This window comes from Dromaius novaehollandiae, chromosome 30, assembly GCF_036370855.1.
Source record: "Dromaius novaehollandiae isolate bDroNov1 chromosome 30, bDroNov1.hap1, whole genome shotgun sequence".
Taxonomy (NCBI): Eukaryota; Metazoa; Chordata; class Aves; order Casuariiformes; family Dromaiidae; genus Dromaius; species Dromaius novaehollandiae.
In genome coordinates this window covers 2,634,775-2,653,067 of record NC_088128.1, presented here as the reverse complement: position 1 = coordinate 2,653,067, position 18,293 = coordinate 2,634,775, and the positions used below count along the sequence as shown (strand labels likewise).

Genomic DNA, 18,293 nt, shown 5'->3' with positions numbered 1-18,293 from the left:
AGTGAAGTGGAGGCTAAGGCCAATAGAATAGTTGCCTGTGACTGCCTGTGACAGGGTGGGTTCAGAGCTGATGGAGCATTTCTTGGTAGTGGGAAGCAGCATGAGAAGGGGAAAGAGCCACAAACTGGGGGGGGGGCTGTGGAAAGCCTTGCTAAAGTGAAGGTTCACAAAAATCCCCTGCTTTCCCCTTGTGCACAAAGCCATTCAGCTGATGGTAGAAGGCAATCAGGTTGGTCAGACATGGTCTCCATTTTGCCTTTTGTCAACCCATGCTGCCTCTTCCAATTCTTCTCCTTCATGCGCTTGGAGATGGTTTCCAGGAGGATTTGCTCCATCACCTTCCCAGGGACTGAGAGGAAGATGACCAAACTCTTATTCCCCAGACCTTCCCTCTTGCCCTTCTGGAAAATAAGCACCATGTCTGCCTTTTCCCAGTCATCAGGAACCTCCCTGATCACCCTGACATTTCATAGGCAATTAGGAGCAGCATTGCAATGACTCCAGCCACCTCTCCCTGCACCCTGGGGTGCTTCCTATCTCGTCCTGTGGACTTGTGAGTGCCCACTGGACAAAAGTCCTCTCCAGCTGCATCTTCCTCTGCCATGAGTGAGGCTTTGCTAATACAGATGCTGCCAAGGACGCAGGGGCCAGGGAGGCCTGGCAGTAGACAAGAGTAGTAAAAGACAAGGTAAAAGAGGCAATGAGCTCCTCAGCCTTTCCCCGTCATTGTCACTAGGTCCCCTGCCCCACTGAGCAGGGAGACCACATCTTCCTTGGCTCACTGCCTTCCTTGTGCTGCCAGCGTCCTTACAGAAGCCCTTCTGGTTGTCCTCCCTCTCCCTTCCCAGCTCCAGCTCCAGCTGAGCTGTGGCTTGCCTAACTCCACCCCTTCCACCACAGCAATGTCTGTGTCTTCTTCCTGGGTAGCCCATTCCCCTTCTAACCCTCTGTGCCCTTCCTTCTGCCTTTTCAAGTCCTAAATCACAAAGTCCCTGTTCATCTGTGGCAGCCTCAGGCCAGACCCTGATGGACTTTCCTGCAGACTTTCCTGTGCTCCGAGGACGTTGTTCCTGAAGCTCCAAGAGGGCTCCATGGCTCCTCTGCCCTCCAGGCCAGTCACCCCTGGGATCCTGACAAGGATCTTCTTGATCTTCTGCTGCAGTCCAGGGCAGTGATCCTGCTGTTCCTCCTACCTCTCCACCATCTTACGGTCACTGCAGTGACAGACAACCTTCACATTCACATCCCCATCCAGGCTCAGCTTCAGGCAAGAAAGAAAGGGCAGGATGGCACTAGCAACTTAGAGGCAGAAGAGCCTGCCTTTCTCCCCTCACCACTGAGGGGATCCAGGCAATGGACTTTTGTGTGGTTAAAGACAGATGAAAAGAATTTCTGGGGTAATGTAGATGTGCCTGAGGCAGTGCCTCCCAGTGCCTTTACAGTCAATGGGGAGAAGGAGGTGTTCACCTGCCTTCTTTTAGATGGTCATGTAAAGCACAAATGACTCCTGTCCCAGAAACATTTGCTCTGTGCTTGAAATGGGGCCTGAGATCACAGGCTTTTAGGATAATTCAGGTTGAAGAGACCACAGGAGGCCTGTAGTGCAACCTGCTGCTCACAGGAGAGGTCAGAGAGAGGGTCAGAAACCAAAAAAATGCCCCTGCCAAAGGACTTCTGGGGTGATAGAGCAGGAGAAGACAGTAGAGAGTTAACAGCGTAGTATTTTGTCCCATGGACCAAAGGGTTTCTTTTTTGCTTTCTCCAGTGAGTTAAATCCTCAGCTCTCCAGAGAGAAAAAGCTGGGACAGTAACTGTGCCCTTAACATGGAGGTGGAGAAGCTCCTGAGGCCCTTATGGGGCACCAGACCCCCAGGCATGCCTGCCTTGCTGCTGGGCACCCTCCAGCCCCAGGCAGGAGGTCTGTGGGGAACAGCGTGGGGTCTGCAGCCTGCAGCCCTGGCCACCCAGCAGGGGTGGTGGGACCCTGCTCCTCTACATGAGACTGGGCTCTCCTGCATTTCCCCAGCATGATGCCTGTGTCCCCTCTGGCTGGGAATACAGCCAATCAGGGAGGGCCAACATGGGAAACACAATCTCTGTTCCGGGGTGCGAAGAGAGAGGGGAGGGCAGAGGGGGATCTGCTCATGCCTCGGGCAGTGATTCCCTCCCTGCAGTCGGTACAGCCCTGCTCATGCCCTGTGACCTGTGAGCCCAGGAGGTGGGACTCTCATCTGCTTTGGCTCTAAAGATTTCTCAGCCTTCAAGACCCAGCATGCAAAGCACCAGTCTGGGGACACCTCAGCAGTCAAAGGGGCTGAATGCCTGGCGTGTTCCTGAGAACTCTTCTGTAGTCTCCCTGTGCCGGTTTGATTCCTGTTGCTGGTGGAGCAGAGACTCCTTTTGAGGATGAACTCGCTCAATGTGTGACTCTGAGGATGGGGTTGACCAGGCAGTACGAATGCCAGCAAGGCCTCAACCCCACAGCAGTGTGCCCTGCTCAGGACTCCTCCTTCCAGCCCCTTCCTCCTGGAGGCTTTGGGTTGGGAGAGACTGCTGGAGATCTCCAGGACCATGATCTTCTCTGAGCTGGGCTAACTACATTTAGATCAGGTTGGTGAGTGCTTTCTCTGGGAGAGTTTTTAAAGATCTCCTGGCCCCTGACTCAGTGCTGCTCAACTACCATGGTTATTTCTTTATTTTTTTTCCTTAAACTCATATGACATCTCCCTTATTGCATCTTCTTCTTGCTGTCTCTTGTCCTTTCCTCTCCTGGCTGCCAGCCAGACCATCCCATCTACTTAGGCTGAGGACAATTAGAGCCTCACCTCCAAACACAGCCTTACTGGGTTCTCTGGGCCCTGTGCAGGTGGGCCGTGGTGGCCAGCTCCAAGCAGAGCTATGTATTACAAGTCCCTACATGGTCTCAGAGGAGAGGGTATGGAGACATAACATGACCCAGGGCAGAGGCTGTGGGCTGACACCAGGTCAGAGCTGAGATCAGCAGGGGTGAAAACAGAAGACCCCCAGCAGCTCCTCTCCCTGCCTGTGCACCTGAGAGAGGACAGTGACACAGGACAAAGGGCACCGTGAGCTGCGTTACTGGGCTCCAACCACCTGTGCTGGGTCTGGGAGTCCTGGCAGCCTGTGCCGGTGGCTGCAGCCCTCGAGAAATCCCCGACTCTGCTAGCAGCAGTGAGTCCCCTCCAGGACTGTCGGGAGCTTCTGGTGTGTCGTGGCTCCTGTCTCCCTCCTGTCCCTGTGCTGGCCCAGCCCTGCTGCCCTCCGTGTGACCTCATGGCCCCACTGTGCAGGCACCGCACAGGACAGGGTGTGTTCAGGGTGGGGAAATGTCCCCCCATCATGGTTGCTGTGACAGTCTTTGGCGCCCTGTCCCCCGAAGCTCTCCTGCTCTGCAGCCTCCCACCAGTCATCAACCCCTGCCCAGCCTTGATCCTGTCCTCCCAGGGTTAGCAGAAGGCCATGCTCCAGGGTCTGCTGGGGTCTGGGCCCAGGGAGAGAGGCCAAGTGGGGTGGCCATTCCCCCCATACAGGTGCTGAGCCCAGCAGGCAGACGGAGCTGGTCACATTCAAAGATCACCGCTCAGCAGGACCATGGGGAATGGCCAGTGCTGGAGATGGCTCGTACCATGGACTGGGTGTGTGAGGAGTTTCCTGGGACAGCTTCTCCTCCCTGTTCATGCAACAAGCAGCTGGGCTGGATCTTTGCCCTGAAGCACCCTGCTTGAGGGCTCCCATGGGAGAAGGATGGTCTACAGGCTGAGTAGATGGCCCCAAGGACCCCCTCTGCATGTTCCCTGCCTGACCTGCAGAGGATCCAGGAGAGGGCCCATCCTCCCGGGGGTCACAGTTGGATGCACAGTCCTCCAGCTGGGCATGGACCCCTTTCTGGATGTGACTTTTGGGGTAAGGACCAGCATGCAGGGTGGGGGAGATTGTCTCAAGGACATGTGCTGGGGACAGCGCCTGAGAGAGAGCAGCAAACTGATATGGCTCCTGGGTCCTGCTTCCTTCAACACAAGCTCTGACAAAGAGTCCCAGCCTTCCTTTTGGTGCCACCCATCAGGAGGGATGATGGCAGGATGAGCTGGGCGGGTGGGGAGAATTAATCCTTCTTCAGCCACTTCCCATGCCATGTGGACAGCTAGGACAGCAAGGACTTCTGGCTCTGCACCAAGAGCTCGCTTTAGTGTACCCACACTCTGAACCTTTTTTCTTGGATTAAAAGTTGGCATTTTTCTCTCCAAGGCACTTTCAAGCCCAGTTCCACTTCTTTCTCACCTCTCCCAACTCCTCCTCTGATCTTGCTGGCCATTCCCACAGCCCTCCCCTGTTCTCCCACAGGACCCTGAGCTGATGGTGCTGCTCTGCAAAGCAAGTGGGCTGTGAAGCCACAGGTCCACAGGGTGACTCTGCACTGGCCATGCTGGTCAGGGTGGAAAGCACACCCAACCAAATGAGGATCATGGCCTCTAATCCCTCCAGGGGACTGCAGATGTGGCAGGTGCTTGGAAAGACTATGGGGCATTTCCAAGGGTGCTAGTTGTGTCCAGGTGTGCCTCTAGAGCCTGCCCCTGGTATTTCACAGAGCGTGACACAGAGGGCTCTCCAGTCTCCCTTTCCTGTGCCAGCTGGCTCCTCACTGCCTCTCCTGGGATTGCAGAGGCCTCCTTTGCCCACAGATACCGAGGTTTAGCACTTTACCTTTAGGTGACTCCACCTTGGAGGACATCTCCCTTTTTGAGGCTCCCCTCACTGCCCACCCCAGGCACACACTGTCCCAGGAGATCCCCTGTGCTCTCCTGGCACCTCCAGCTTCCCCTACAGAAGGACAGGCACCAGACACTGGGTCGTAGCATGTGGGACAGCTCTGGCTATGTAAATCTGTAACCATTCATCCCCTCCACTGTCACTGCACACTGATGGGGGAGCCCTAAATCCAGCCCTTGGTCTCTAAGAGATCATTACATGATTATGAGCTTTTTGCTCTTGAACCCATGGAGAACCCAACCAGCTACAGCCCATTTTGGCATGATTTCCCTGGGCCTATTCTTGACACCAGCTTTGGAGGAAGCCCAGTCTTCAGGCACTGCACCAGGAAGAACCTACTTTATTACAGAGATACTGTGAGGGAGTCAGCTCTGACCAGTGTTAGACACAATTTTATATGAGCACCAGGTGAGACAGAGCAGTCTCAGTAAAGGTGGAATGAATCCAAGCATTTCCGCAGCAACATGATTACAAATACTACTACTAATAATAACAATAGTACTAATAAAACTAAAGTGAACAAACAATGCTCTGTCGTGGTAAGGGGTACAGGGGGAGTCATTTGTGGAGAGAAATGGCAATGTTACCACTGCTGAAAAAAGTCCATGAAGGCACTTTCCTCAGTGCCTCCTTGAGCTCCTTGTTCCTCATGCTGTAGATGAGGGGGTTCACTGCTGGAGGCACCACCGAGTACAGAACAGCCACCACCAGATCCAGAGATGGGACAGAGATGGAGAGGGAGGGGGGCTTCAGGTAGGCAAACATTGCAGTGCTGACAAACAGGGAGACCACGGCCAGGTGCGGGAGGCACATGGAAAAGGCTTTGTGCCGGCCCTGCTCAGAGGGGATCCTCAGCACAGCAGTGAAGATCTGCACGTAGGACACCACAATGAAAATGAAACACACAAAGACTAAACTGGCACTAACCACAAGAGCCCCAGCTTCCCTGAGGTAGGCATCTGAGCAGGAGAGCTTGAGGATCTGGGGGATCTCACAGAAGAACTGGTCCACTGTGTTGCCTTGGCAGAGTGGTATTGAAAATGTGTTCCCAGTGTGCAGGAGAGCATTGAGAAAACTACTGCCTCAGGCAGCTGCTGCCATTCTGACACAGGCTCTGCTGTCCATGATGGTCCCGTAGTGCAGGGGTCTGCAGATGGCAACAAAGCGGTTGTAAGCCATGACAGTGAGAAGAGAAAACTCTTCTCCAGACAAGAACACAACCAGGAAGACCTGGGCAGCACATCCCGAGTAGGAAATGGCCCTGGTGTCCCACAGGGAATTGACCAGAGATTTGGGGACAGTGGTGGAGATGGCGCCAAGGTCGAGGAGGGAGAGGTTGAGGAGGAAGAAGTACATGGGGGTGTGGAGGCAGTGGTCGCAGGCTACGACTGTGATGATGAGGCCGTTGCCCAGGAGGGCAGCCAGGTAGATGCCCAGGAAGACAGAGAAGTGCAAGAGCTGTAGGTTCCACGTCTCTGTGAATGCCAGAAGGAGGAACTTGGTGAGGGAGCTGCTATTGGACATTTTGCTATCTCCAGGCACGGGGGACTGTCCAAAGAAGAAAAGACATTGAAATGTTAGGAGAGACTTTTCAAGCAAAAAAGCCCCCAAATATGTCAGTTCTCATACCATCCCCCACATTGCCGCTCTCTTTACCTAGAGGATCTGTGCGCAGCTTCCTTCTGTCAGCTCCACTTTGCACTGGCTGAGTGTGCTGCTGTGAGGAGAAGGGACCTCTGCCTGAGGACTCCAGGGGAGTCTGTCCTGCAGTTCAGTAGTGGGAATGGGGATAACCAGCTCTGACATTCACAATTTCACAAAAAGACAAATGTAATCCACTCGCCTTGTGGAAAGGCTTTTCAGCATCTTCACTCCCAGTTCTAATTAATGAGACCTGAGGAACAGAGTTTTAGGGATTTTAAAATAGTGTTTATTTTCTCTGAGATGTCCTTGTCACCCCTGGGGAGTGTTCCTTAAAGGCAGAAATTCTCAGCATTTCTACTGTGAGTCCTGAGATCAGATTCATTGTCACCTACTGCAGAGTGAGGACATCTTGTCTGTCTATTAGCCTTGTTTCCAGCTGTCCTGTGCTCGCACCTGTTTGAGTGAGGGATGATGTTGCCCTAAAAAGAAACTATTCACTGCTGAGTGCAGAGGAGTCCAGTTTCACAGCACAGGTCTCCAAATTTCTCTGCTGTTCTCTGGGCACCTTAGGGAGCTCTCCACACTCCCCTTCTAGCCAAGGACACACAGGGCTCTTTTCAGAAGCTCATATAGAGCCACCCACCACTATCTCTATACTCTCAGCATCTCTGCAGCTTCTGCATGGGCCTCTCAGATATCAAAGAGATGCTATGAGACAGCTGTGCCTTGCTGGAGGGCAGCTCCCAGCCTGGCAGGACCCAATGGGGAAACAGTCAAAGGACCATCAGGACTGAAGATGGTCTCTCTTTAAAGGAGGATCAGCTCATTTCCCAGCCCCACAGACTGCATTTCCAGGAGCCACACAGGTTAGAAGGGGGCTGGGGAAAGCTCATTTCCATGCAGACTCCTCTGTTGCCCAACTCGCAGTGTTGGTGTCTGAATTGCAGCTGAACACCCCTCCCCCCCACACACACCAGGGAGCCCGAGAGAAGAACAGGAACAGCGTGGACAGGAGGGAAAAAAAGGAGCAACATTGTGATCCTGGTGCCGAAGGAGGCAAGAAGAGAGAAAGACAGAGGGGCAGTTGGGAAAGCCTTCACCTTACGCAGCTGGGCATGCCGCCTCACAAATGATGACATCGCAGGGCAGTCGCTGTCAGCCGCTTTGTGGGGCAGCAGTAAACAGGCCCCTGGCGGAAGGGATGCCCCTCTGCTCTGCTGGAGGTCTGGCTGCAGAGGAGGGGGCTCATGCCCTGGACTCCATGGCTGTCAGGGCAGAGGCTCTGCTGGGTGGGAGAGGAGACATGAGAGGCTTGCTCGGAAGAAGCTGTCTGCATTGCAGGGACTGAACATGACTTGCCCAAATCCATCCTGCCATGACGATTCTGTTGGCAGTTCCCTCTCATTCCCTGCCCATCTCTGCTGCCTGGCACTGTCCCTGCTGGCAGCTCTTTCTCTGTCCCAATATCTTTACCCTGCCAGTGCTCCCAGGCCCCATCTCACCCTCTGTGTGCTCAGTTCTGCCCTACAGAAACTGCCCAGGACAAGACACTGGGCACAGGTATCTCTGTTCTCACAGGTCCTAAGGAGCAGGTCAGAAAAATGCTTATAAGGCAGTAAAGGTGCAGCCGGTGCTGTCTGTAGGCTGAGGTGGGGTTGAAGGGGTTTGCTGGAGTTTCTCACAGACCTATTGATCTCTGAGAGTGAAGGTTTGGGAGTCCACCTTCCTTGCCAAACCAGAAGGCTCTTTCCTTTTTTCTCCCTGCCAAAATTAGGATGTATTTTTTCTAGTTTTGGTAGTACTAACGAGTTTTTACTAGAAGGAAAACTCCTTTCCTTTCAATTAGCCTTTTTTAGATCTTCCTCTGAAAAGAGTCTTCGGACATGACCTGTGCATGAGCTCATGCTGCTGGCACCCCTGACCCATGCAGCACCTTCTCGACAGGAGAATGAACCTGTCCTGCCAGAGGTCACCGAATTCAAGTCTGAATCTATCAGTCATGGGATGGGATGGGTTCAGAAAATCCCTCCAGGAACCTCCGTAGCATTGCCCTGCAGCCAGAGACTTACCGTGTCAAGGGCTGTGAAGATTCCTCCCACAGTGAGCTCTCCTCTGTCCTCCCACTCCACACTGCCTTGCACTTCTCCCTGCCTTCTCTCATCTCATGTCAGCAGCAGCAGGCAGTGCCCGCAGCCCTGCTGCTCTTTGCAGAGGAGCTGCTCCTGCACACAGCTGTGTCTGGGCAGTGCTGCCGGGTTGCCAGGAGCTCCCTCCATCCCAGGAGCCTGGGCCCCACTTTGGAACAGGGGCCCAGCTGAAGGCATGAATTTCTCTGTCCCTTGTGCTCCCTCCTCCTGGGAAATGTTCCCTGAAGTAGATTAAAATAATCACCTATTGTCTTTTGCTAAAGAGTGGAGAAAGACAGATTCCAGCATTGCAACTTGTTTCATCAGAGGATGGTTATCTATGAGAGGTGGAAATGTCCCACTCTGGAAGGCCCTATTCCCATCTCTTGTTCAGCTGGAAAAGGAAAGGCTTTGCGGGGGACTCATAGCAGCTTCCCAACTCAAGGTTACCACCAATAAAGAACCAGGTTTTTGCAGTGATTCATGGCAGGAGAATGAGAGGCAATGGCTATATAAGCTGACTCAAGTGAGGTTAAAATCAGATAGAAGGGAGAAAAATCAAAGAGGGTAACAAAGCATTTGAAGAAGGGTCCAGAGAGGTTATGGACTCTGTTCTTAAAGGCTTCCAGGACACAGCTGAACAAGGCCTTGAGGAACTTGGTGTGAATTCTGTGTTGATCCTGATGTGAGCAGGAGGTTGGGCTAGAGACTTCCCAAGGTCCCTTCCAGCCTGAATGATTCGGTGATTCCATCATGTCTGGCTATTGCCCCTGCAATTCTTGCAGGCAGGAATTCCTTTGCTGCATGTGGCTTAGCACCAGGTTTGGCCTCCTCAGAGCCAGCCTCTCCTAGTGGAGGGAGGTTTCCTCTTGGGCCTGAAAGGTTTTAAGGTCAAAGTTTAATTATGAACAACTGCTTGTCTAGAGTGGGCCCTCCTCAGAGCATACAATACCTGTGCGTTACAATACAATGCTCTTCGCCATTGTGAATGATGGGAAGAAGAGGGTCGACAAGCATTAGTTGCAACAGGAGAGGTAGAGGACGGGGGATAAGGAAAAAAAAAAACTATCAAGACAGTAAAGCACTGGGGCAGGTTGCCCAGAGAGGCTGTGCCCTCTGGGCCAAAAAGCATCTCCATCCTTGGAGGTTTTCAAGGCCTAAATGGATAAAGCTTTGAGGAACTTGGTTGGACCTGAGAGCTGGCCCTGCTGTGAGCAGGAGGTTGGGTTGGAGACCTCCTGAGGTCCTTTCCAGCCTGAATCATCTGGCCTTTCTTTCCACACCGGCTCTGCCCTTGTTGATGTTAGGGAAAGCACTCAGATGCCCTGTGACCATGGAAGTAAGTCAGACATAAGTATGGCCAGAACAACGGCAGCTGTCTTGTCCTCTTCCAGGCAGTGTTGCTCAGGTGTAGGACTGTTTCACAGGTACCCCCAAACAGCCCTGATCATATCCTTTACTTCATCCCCCCTCCTTTTTCTCCTCTTTTCCCCCTTCCAAGTTGTTTCTTTTTATCATCCTCATGCCCTCCCACACAAACAGCCCACCTCTGCTTACCCTATCCCCACTGGTCCTCGTTTTGCTTGCTTTGTGCATTCATTGGGCTTTTCTGAGATGGTCAGCACAGTAATTCCTACCATTGCCAGCACTTCCATTAAACTAATACCTCCTTTTATTCACTGTAGTGTCCTGCAGGTCCTCATGCTGTTGTCCTGCTGGAGACACCACAAGTCAGGGGGAGCCATCTGCACACACACACATTAACAGCTGACACAAGAGAGCTTCAGTGTGGGGGACCTTGAGAAACCTGAGGGTTTGGCCAGCAGAAGCCTCCTGAAGTTTTACAAGGAGAAGGGGCAAGTCCTGCACCTGGGGAAGGAAAACTCCATGCATCAGGGCAGGATGGGACCTTACCAGCTGAGGAGTGACCCTGACACGATGGGCCTGGGCATCGTGAGAAATCCCACACGAGCCAGTGGGGCACACTCATTGCAGATAAGGCCAGAGGTCCATGGGCTGCATTAGGAAGAGCTTGGCCAGCAGACCAGGGGAGCCATTATCCCCCTCGACTCAGCACTGGGGTGGCCACAGCTGCAGTAGTGTGTCCCCGTGAGGGGCTCCCAGGAGCTTCTCTTGGTAGTGGGAAACAGCATGAGAAGGGGAAACAGCCACAAACTGCAACTTGGGAGGTTCAGGCTGGACATTAACGTGAATGAATGACACTCGAAGAGTAGTGCTGTGCTGCCAAAGATTACCCAGAGGGAGTCTGTGATCATCCTCTGGCTCTGTGTTTCAAGGAACAGCCAGTGAGGATGGAGAGACACCAGTAAAGGTGGGGAGATCCTGTAGTGGGAGCAAGGCGGGGAAGCAGGTTTACAGTCTGCAGGGACACAGCAGCAGGCATGGGACAGTGTAGGACAGCCTGTGGTGCAGACAGTCAAGGGCACAGGCAAGCCTGAAGGCAACTTGCCCCCCAGGGGACCCCAAGAGATGTCGTGTCATTGTCCTGCACTCGGCATTGCGCACCCCGCTGCAGCCTGCCTCCAGGAAGAGCCTTGGGAAATGTGGGAGAAAAGGATCTGCCTTCCCAGGAGCTGGGTGTCCATCCTTGCCCATTTTTTCTTGATGAAACACATCAAGGTTGACTTGGCATTAGAAACACCTGCACATTTCCTTTGCCTGCTTGTGGTCAGTGATCACAATTCTCTGCTCAGATCAGCCCCTGGGGAGTCTTTGTTGCTCATGGCCCTCAGTGGGACCCACTAACACTCAAAGAAACTTTGTGCTTTGCTTCTTTGACTTCTGGAACATTTTCTGCAATATCCTGCGAGGAGCTGTGGTTCATGGACTCAGCACCAAATCCACCACGGGGATCATTAAAATGCAAAAGCCCTGATGAACCACATCTCTTCCTGTAATTTTCTTCAAATCTTGTATGGCTAATGGAAGATGTTTCGGGAGCATAGCTGAAAGATGGAGACTGCAATAGTATACAAGCATTTCTGCTTTGAAAGGGTGGTGGTTTTCTCGGATTATTTATTTATTCAGATTATTATTTTCCCACTTTCAGAATAAGGGACAGCAACATTCTCCAGCTGAGATCGATCCAAAGTGTCTCCTAATGAAGTCTGGACATGTAGCCAACACCTGGGGCTGGCACTGCCAGGGTGGGTCGGGAGAGGGCAGCTCCCCTCTGCCACGCTGGGGCTGGGGCTGGGGCTGGGGCTGGGCACAGTGTTTCCCTGGGGAGCTCCCTGAGGAGCCGCTCCGGGAGATCCTCCACCTCTGCCCTGGCAGCAGCACCAGCGCTCAGGGTGCTGGGGTGGAAGTGCACAGAGGGGGCACAGGCTGCCCGGGGGGAGCATCAAGACCTTGTCCGTGCATGCAGGGATGGAGTGAGGAAAGCCAGAGCTCGGCTGGAGCTGGAACCAAAGACCTCAGATGTGGAAATGGCTAGGGTATTATTAAATGACTCTTAAATGATCCCCTGGAGCCTGAGGGGTATGAGCACCCAGCCCCTTCCCAATCTGGGCTGTGCCTCACAGGGAGCTCAGCAGACACCTGTGTTTCAGCTTCTGCTGGGTTCTGGTGCGGAAGAGAGGCCATGCGAGCCTGGTCTTTTCCCCTCCGTTGGGATACACGGACCTGCAGGAGGATGGAGCTGGCCATGGACCACCCCACAGCTGGGTGAGCAGCCAGTGCTGGAAAGGGCTGATGTGAGGGGCTGCTCTGGAATGATGGCCCTGGGGCAGCTTCCCCAGCGTGTCCGTGCAACACAGGGAACAACCTGGGCTCTCCTCTCCTGCACCCGCCATGTCCTGCTGCCTTTCCCAGCAGACCTGCATTTGCCCTGCAAGCACATGGCTGTGTGCTCCCCCACTGCCGTTCACACGCAGTAGCTGCCTGCTGGCATTTGTCCTCTCCGGGGCCCTTTCCAGACCAGACCAGACCCTCCCCAGCTCTCCCCACCTCCCCTGCCCTCTCCCCAGCCCATCCAGCACAGCAGACCAGGCTGGGGTGGCCCCACAGCAGTGCCTGTGGCAGGGGGCTGCAGAGCTCTGGGCACTCACCCCACAGCCCCAGCCCCTCTGCAGGGCACAGCAGCTGCTGGGGGCAGAGAGGGGTGTCAGCCTGCCCATCAGCCCCACACCTGGGGGCCAGCAATGGCCCAAGGAAATGGAGGCCAGGCACTCCAGGTCTCCACTGCTCTCATGACCAGAGATCCTTCACCCTGGCTGCCTGCAGCCCCTCTGGGCAGCCCCTCTCCCCAGCACAGCACAAGAGTCCTGGCCCCGGGGCTCCTCAGGCAGCTCCAGTGACAGGGCAGCCTGCCCGGAGCTGACACACACAGAAACAGGTTTTCATTTATTCCTCCCCACAAGCACACAGTTGCTCCTTTGCTCTTCTCCGGAGACATCCCTGCTCCCCAGAGAGCCTTTCCCCAGGTGTGCGTCCATGCTGGTCTGGCTGGCCGTTCCTGCACCCCTGCCCTGTGCTCCCTGCAGGGCGCTGGGCTGGCAGTGCTGCTCTGCAGGGCAAGCAGGATGTGCGGCCCCGGGGTGACTCCGCACTGGTCATGCTGGTGAGGGCAGACCCAGCTGGACCAGCATCATTGCACCTGACAAGCCCTCCCCAGGGTCTGTGGCTGTGGAGGATGCTTGGAGCAATCACAGGCCATCTCCAATGGCTCAGGTGTGTCCTTAGACCCAGCCCACTCCCTCTCCTGAGACTGCAGAGCCCTGATTTGGTGCATTCCCTGGTTTGGCCCTTTACTTTGGTTGACTCCACTTGGTTTGCGGAGTCTCCACTCACTGCCCACTCCAGGCACAAACTGCCCCTGGAGATGCCCTGTGCTCTCTTAGTGGTTCCATACTCCCTTCCAGAAGGATGGCATCTGTCACCAGCCCTCTAATAGTTGAGACACTCCCCAGCAGAGACCTCTTTACTGCTCACCATCCTCAGGGTCACTGGGCCCCCACAAGTGAGGGCTGAATGCAGCCCACATTCCCTAACACATCACCCTGTGAGCTCATGTTCCTTAGCCCATGGAAAACTCTGGCACAGCAACAAAGCAGTAGAAAGATGGAGTGGATGACAGAAGCAACAGTGACTCTTCTTTTTAGATTACTTCTAAGTGGGGATCCCATTTGTGGGAAGTAGAAAGTTGGCTAAATAAGCGACAAACTCCCACAGGAAGTCCCATAGAGAAGGGGGTTGTGTCAGTAGCTGCATGAATTCCTGCTAAAACAGAAAGAAAACCCTATCAAAGTCCTGGAGATGAGGTTGTGGTTAAACATCCAACTCAGGGATCAATATGGGTGACTGTGCTCTTTTACCATGGAAAAGGAGTACGGGATGCTGTAGACACTGAAGAGAGCAAGTTAACCATAAATGAGGCTTGGATTATGTCCAAGACCTGGGTGTCTTCACTTGCAGGGAAGTGTGGTGTTACCTGCTAACCGTGGGGACACTGATAACTGGAAAAAAACACCTGAAATGTGCCTCTAACAGGTTCTGCCTTTTCACGTTGCCCATGGGACAACTTGGTTATTGAAGATCAGTCACAACCCATCTTTAAAACTATAGTTACAAGAGAAATACCATCTGTATCATTAGCACAAGGTCAAGGACTGATAGTAGGCCATAATGTTACACTGACCCTAAGATCTAACGTTACTCTAAAGGTAGCTATATGTAATAACACACGGGATGGGAAGCTGCACCTGGTTATGACAATAGAGATGGGTACTACAGGCATGGAAGGCAACAAAAGCCGTTGTAATGTGACCTATGTTTTTGACCAAATCGCCACGCAAGTTACTGGTTCACTTCTCATATGACTGAACAAACGATGGCTTTGTTTGGATCCATTTAATATATCAGTACCACTTGGAGTAACCTTCCATCAACTCGACAGCTTTCTCAGACAGAACACCAAGGTTACTCAACATCTGTTGGAAACTGGAAAACGCTTAAAGGAAAGGGAAGGAATGAGGAAATATGATACAATGAATAGATTCAGTCAGTAAAAGTGTCCAGTGACAGAGCAGCCTGTCCTGAGCTGACACACATAGAAACAGGTTTTCATTTATTCCTCCCTGCAAGCCCACAATTGTTCCTTTGCTCTTCTCGAGAGACATCCCTGTTCTCCAGAGAGCCTTTCCTCTGATCAGTGTGTCTGTGCTGGCCTCACCGGCCATTCCTGCACCCCTCTGCTGTGCTCCCCGGGCTGGTGGTGCTGCTCTGCAGAGTGAGCAGCTGTGGGGCCCCGGGGTGACTCCACACTGGTCGTGCTGGTCAGGGCAGACCCGGCTGGCCCAGCATCACTGCACCTGACAAGCCTCTCCCCAGGTGTCTGTGGCTGTGGAGGGTGCTCAGAGCAATCACAAGGCATCTCAAATGGCTCAGGATGGGGTCAGGTGTGTCATTAGATCCAGCCATGGGTTTTCATTGCAGGTGACATAAACTGCTCCTGAGGCTGCCTTCCCTGTGCTAGGTGAGTCCCCACTGCCTCTCCTGAGACTGCAGAGCCCTGATGTGGTGCATTCCTTGGTTTGGCCCTTCACTTTTGGGTGACTCCACTTTGTTTTGGGAGTCTCCACTCACTGCCCATCCCAGGCACATGCTGTCCCTGGAGATCTCCTGTGCTCTCTTAGTGGCTCCATACTCCCTTCCAGAAGGATGAGCATGTGTCACCAGCCCTCTAATATTTGAGACAGTCCCCAGCAGACACCGCTTGGGCACTCACCCTCTCCCGGTCCACTGACACGCACAAGTGAGGGCTGAATCCAGCCCTCATTCCCTCACACATCACCCTATGAGCACACCCTCCTTAGCCCATGGCACAGCAACAGGGCCTTTTCAGGTGCAATTCCCTGAGCATGTTTTTTGGCCCCAGCTTTGGAAGAAAAGCCCAACCTTCAGGCAGGGTACTGATGAAATCCCCTTTTATTACAGAGATGCTGCAAGGGAGGCCAGCTCTGAGACAGGGATCGGTAGATTTAGGGAAGGCCTCTGGGTCAGAGAGACGGGGTTTGTGCCTCTGGAGAAGAGAGATGAATTCAGACATTTGTGAACAAACATGCTTATCAGAGATAGAATGCCCAAACCACAAATGTTGCCTGAGATCTCTTGGAAATCACTTGTGAGGCGAGATGGGCAGTTTATTGCTGCTGAAACAGTGCCAACTGAACCAGTTTCTTCAGTGCCTCCTTGAGCTCCTTGTTCCTCATGCTGTAGATGAGGGGGTTCACTGCTGGAGGCACCACCGAGTACAGAACAGCCACCACCAGATCCAGAGATGGGGAGGAGAGGGAGGGGGGCTTCAGGTAGGCAAATGCTGTAGTGCTGACAAACAGGGAGACCACGGCCAGGTGTGGGAGGCACATGGAAAAGGCTTTGTGGCGGCCCTGCTCAGAGGGGATCCTCAGCACAGCAGTGAAGATCTGCACGTAGGACACCACAATGAAAATGAAACATCCAAACATTAAAAAGGTACCAACCAGAAGAAGGCCCGCTTCTGTGAGGTAGGAGTCTGAGCAGGAGAGCTTGAGGATCTGGGGGATTTCACAGAAGAACTGGTCCACTGTGTTGCCTTGGCAGAGTGGTATTGAAAATGTGTTGGCAGTGTGCAGGAGAGCATTGAGAAAACCACTGGCCCAGGCAGCTGCTGCCATTTTGACACAGGCTCTGCTGCCCATGAGGGTCCCATAGTGCAGGGGTTTGCAGATGACAACAAAGCGGTCATAGGCCATGACTGTGAGGAGATAAAACTCTGCTGCGAATAAAAAAAAGGAGAAAAAGACCTGGGCAGCACATCCTGAGTAGGAAATGGCCCTGGTGTTCCACAGGGAATTGGCCATGGATTTGGGGACAGTGGTGGAGATGGCGCCAAGGTCGAGGAAGGAGAGGTTGAGGAGGAAGAAGTACATGAGGGTGTGGAGGCGGTGGTCGCAGGCTACGGCTGTGATGATGAGGCCGTTGCCCAGGAGGGCAGCCAGGTAGATGCCCAGGAAGATCAAGAAGTGCAAGAGCTGCAGCTCCCGTGTGTCTGCAAATGCCAGGAGGAGGAACTCGTTGAAGGAGCTGCTGTTGGACATTTGTTTCCTCGGGACTTTGTGGACTGTCCAAGGAAGAAAAGACAGTGTCAAGTTAGAGCAGCCTTCTCTGAACCAAACCCATTCTGTTTCTCAGAGAAAGCCCTACATTTCCTCTGTCCTTTACCTTCGTTCAGCTCCCTTTCTGGAGCTCCGTTTGCACTGGCTGAGTGTGCTGTGCGGAGCAGGGGCCTGTGCCCGTGGGCTCCAGAGGAGTCAGCCCTGCTCTGCTGGGGGGGTGTCAAACTGACCTTGCTATGTGGTGGGATACCTGGGGATGGGTCCTGGGAGCAGGGGACTTGGTCCAGGTACCAATGGGAATATTCTCTATTTACCACAATGAGAGCTGAACACAGCTCTCACGCCAGCTCTATCTGAAAGAGAAGACCCTTGTGAGAGATTCATCTCCACCAGCCTTGCCCTCTTGAAAGGGGTGTCTGTGTCTGCATCAGTCACACCAGCTCCCACTCCAGGAAGGCAGAGAAACAGTCAAGTAAAGGCAGGGGGTGCCTGACCCTTTCCCGATGTCTCTGTTCCAATAAGATAGACTCTGTCCTCACACCAGTTTACCATCTGCGCCCTTCCTCCAGGCACTGCAGAGAGAATGGGAAGTGACTACCTCTGATGCACACATCCTGCAGCAGGATATGTCCACCCCATGTGTGGAAGGGCTGTTCAACATTTGGAAACTCATTTTTCTCTGCAAAATAATCAGTGGAGGAGTCTGATGACATATATTTATATATCTCTATACACATGTGTATATATATATATACACACACACACACATAGGTATATGTATGCATATATATATACACACACACACATATATATACGTATATGATGGTGTATACACACAGACATGTACACACACACATATATGTATTTTAGATACCTCCTTCTCAGCATGGGAGCATTCTTTGATAGGGTAGAAATCTTTGGCATTTCAGTTGTTCTCAGCATGAGCCCTCGTGCATCGCAAGAAGAAAAAAAGGAACCGCTGGGACTTTGTGTAGGGTCATGGGACCTGGTCTGTCAGTGAGTCTTGCCACTCACTGTCCTGCACTTGCACCTCACTCAGATAAAGGACAAGCACACTCACAAGTTCCTCTAAGAAAGACACTGGACTGAGCTGGGAGCAGAGGAGTTCAGTTTCACAGTGAACATTTCCAAATTCTTCTCTCTCAGCCCAGAGATGGAGAGGGTGATGAAGAGTGTGACAAGGTTTCTGACTCACATGACCAGACCAAGGACTCTCAGATATCGCAGAAATGCTCCAGGGAAGCTGTGCTTTTCTGGAGGGCAGCTTGCAGCTTGGCAGGACAGCCCAGAGAAGCAGTCAAGGATCCTAAAGATGGACTCTCCTAAAAGGAGAGGCAGCTCCTTCCCCAACCTGATGAAATGCATTGCCAGGAGCCTCACAGGCTGGGAGGGGATTGGGGCTTTTCACTGCCATGAAGACAACACCATGCAGGACACATAGGTCTGGTGCCTTAACTGCAGCTGAACACCCCCAAAAGGTCTGAGAGAAACCTCAGCAAGTCTCTTCATCCCCACCTCAGCCTACAGACAGCACCAACATCACCTTCCTGGCCTCGTGAGGGTTTGTCTGAGCTGCTCCTTAGAACCTGCAAACACA

General features: G+C 53.1%; 1 protein-coding gene and 1 pseudogene across 1 annotated transcript; both read right to left on the bottom strand.

The window, feature by feature from the left end:
* Window positions 1-5,346: 5,346 nt before the first annotated feature.
* LOC112986699 (olfactory receptor 14C36-like) lies at window positions 5,347-6,312 on the bottom strand (annotated as a pseudogene).
* Window positions 6,313-14,437: 8,125 nt separating this feature from the next.
* On the bottom strand, window positions 14,438-16,276 carry LOC135324044 (olfactory receptor 14J1-like; the record flags this gene model as incomplete). The annotated part of the gene is made up of 2 exons (XM_064499476.1): window positions 14,438-14,509; window positions 15,815-16,276. Coding segments are annotated over 2 exons (534 nt in total), but the record flags the coding sequence as incomplete, so codon positions are not given.
* Between the last annotated feature and the right edge of the window lie 2,017 nt (window positions 16,277-18,293).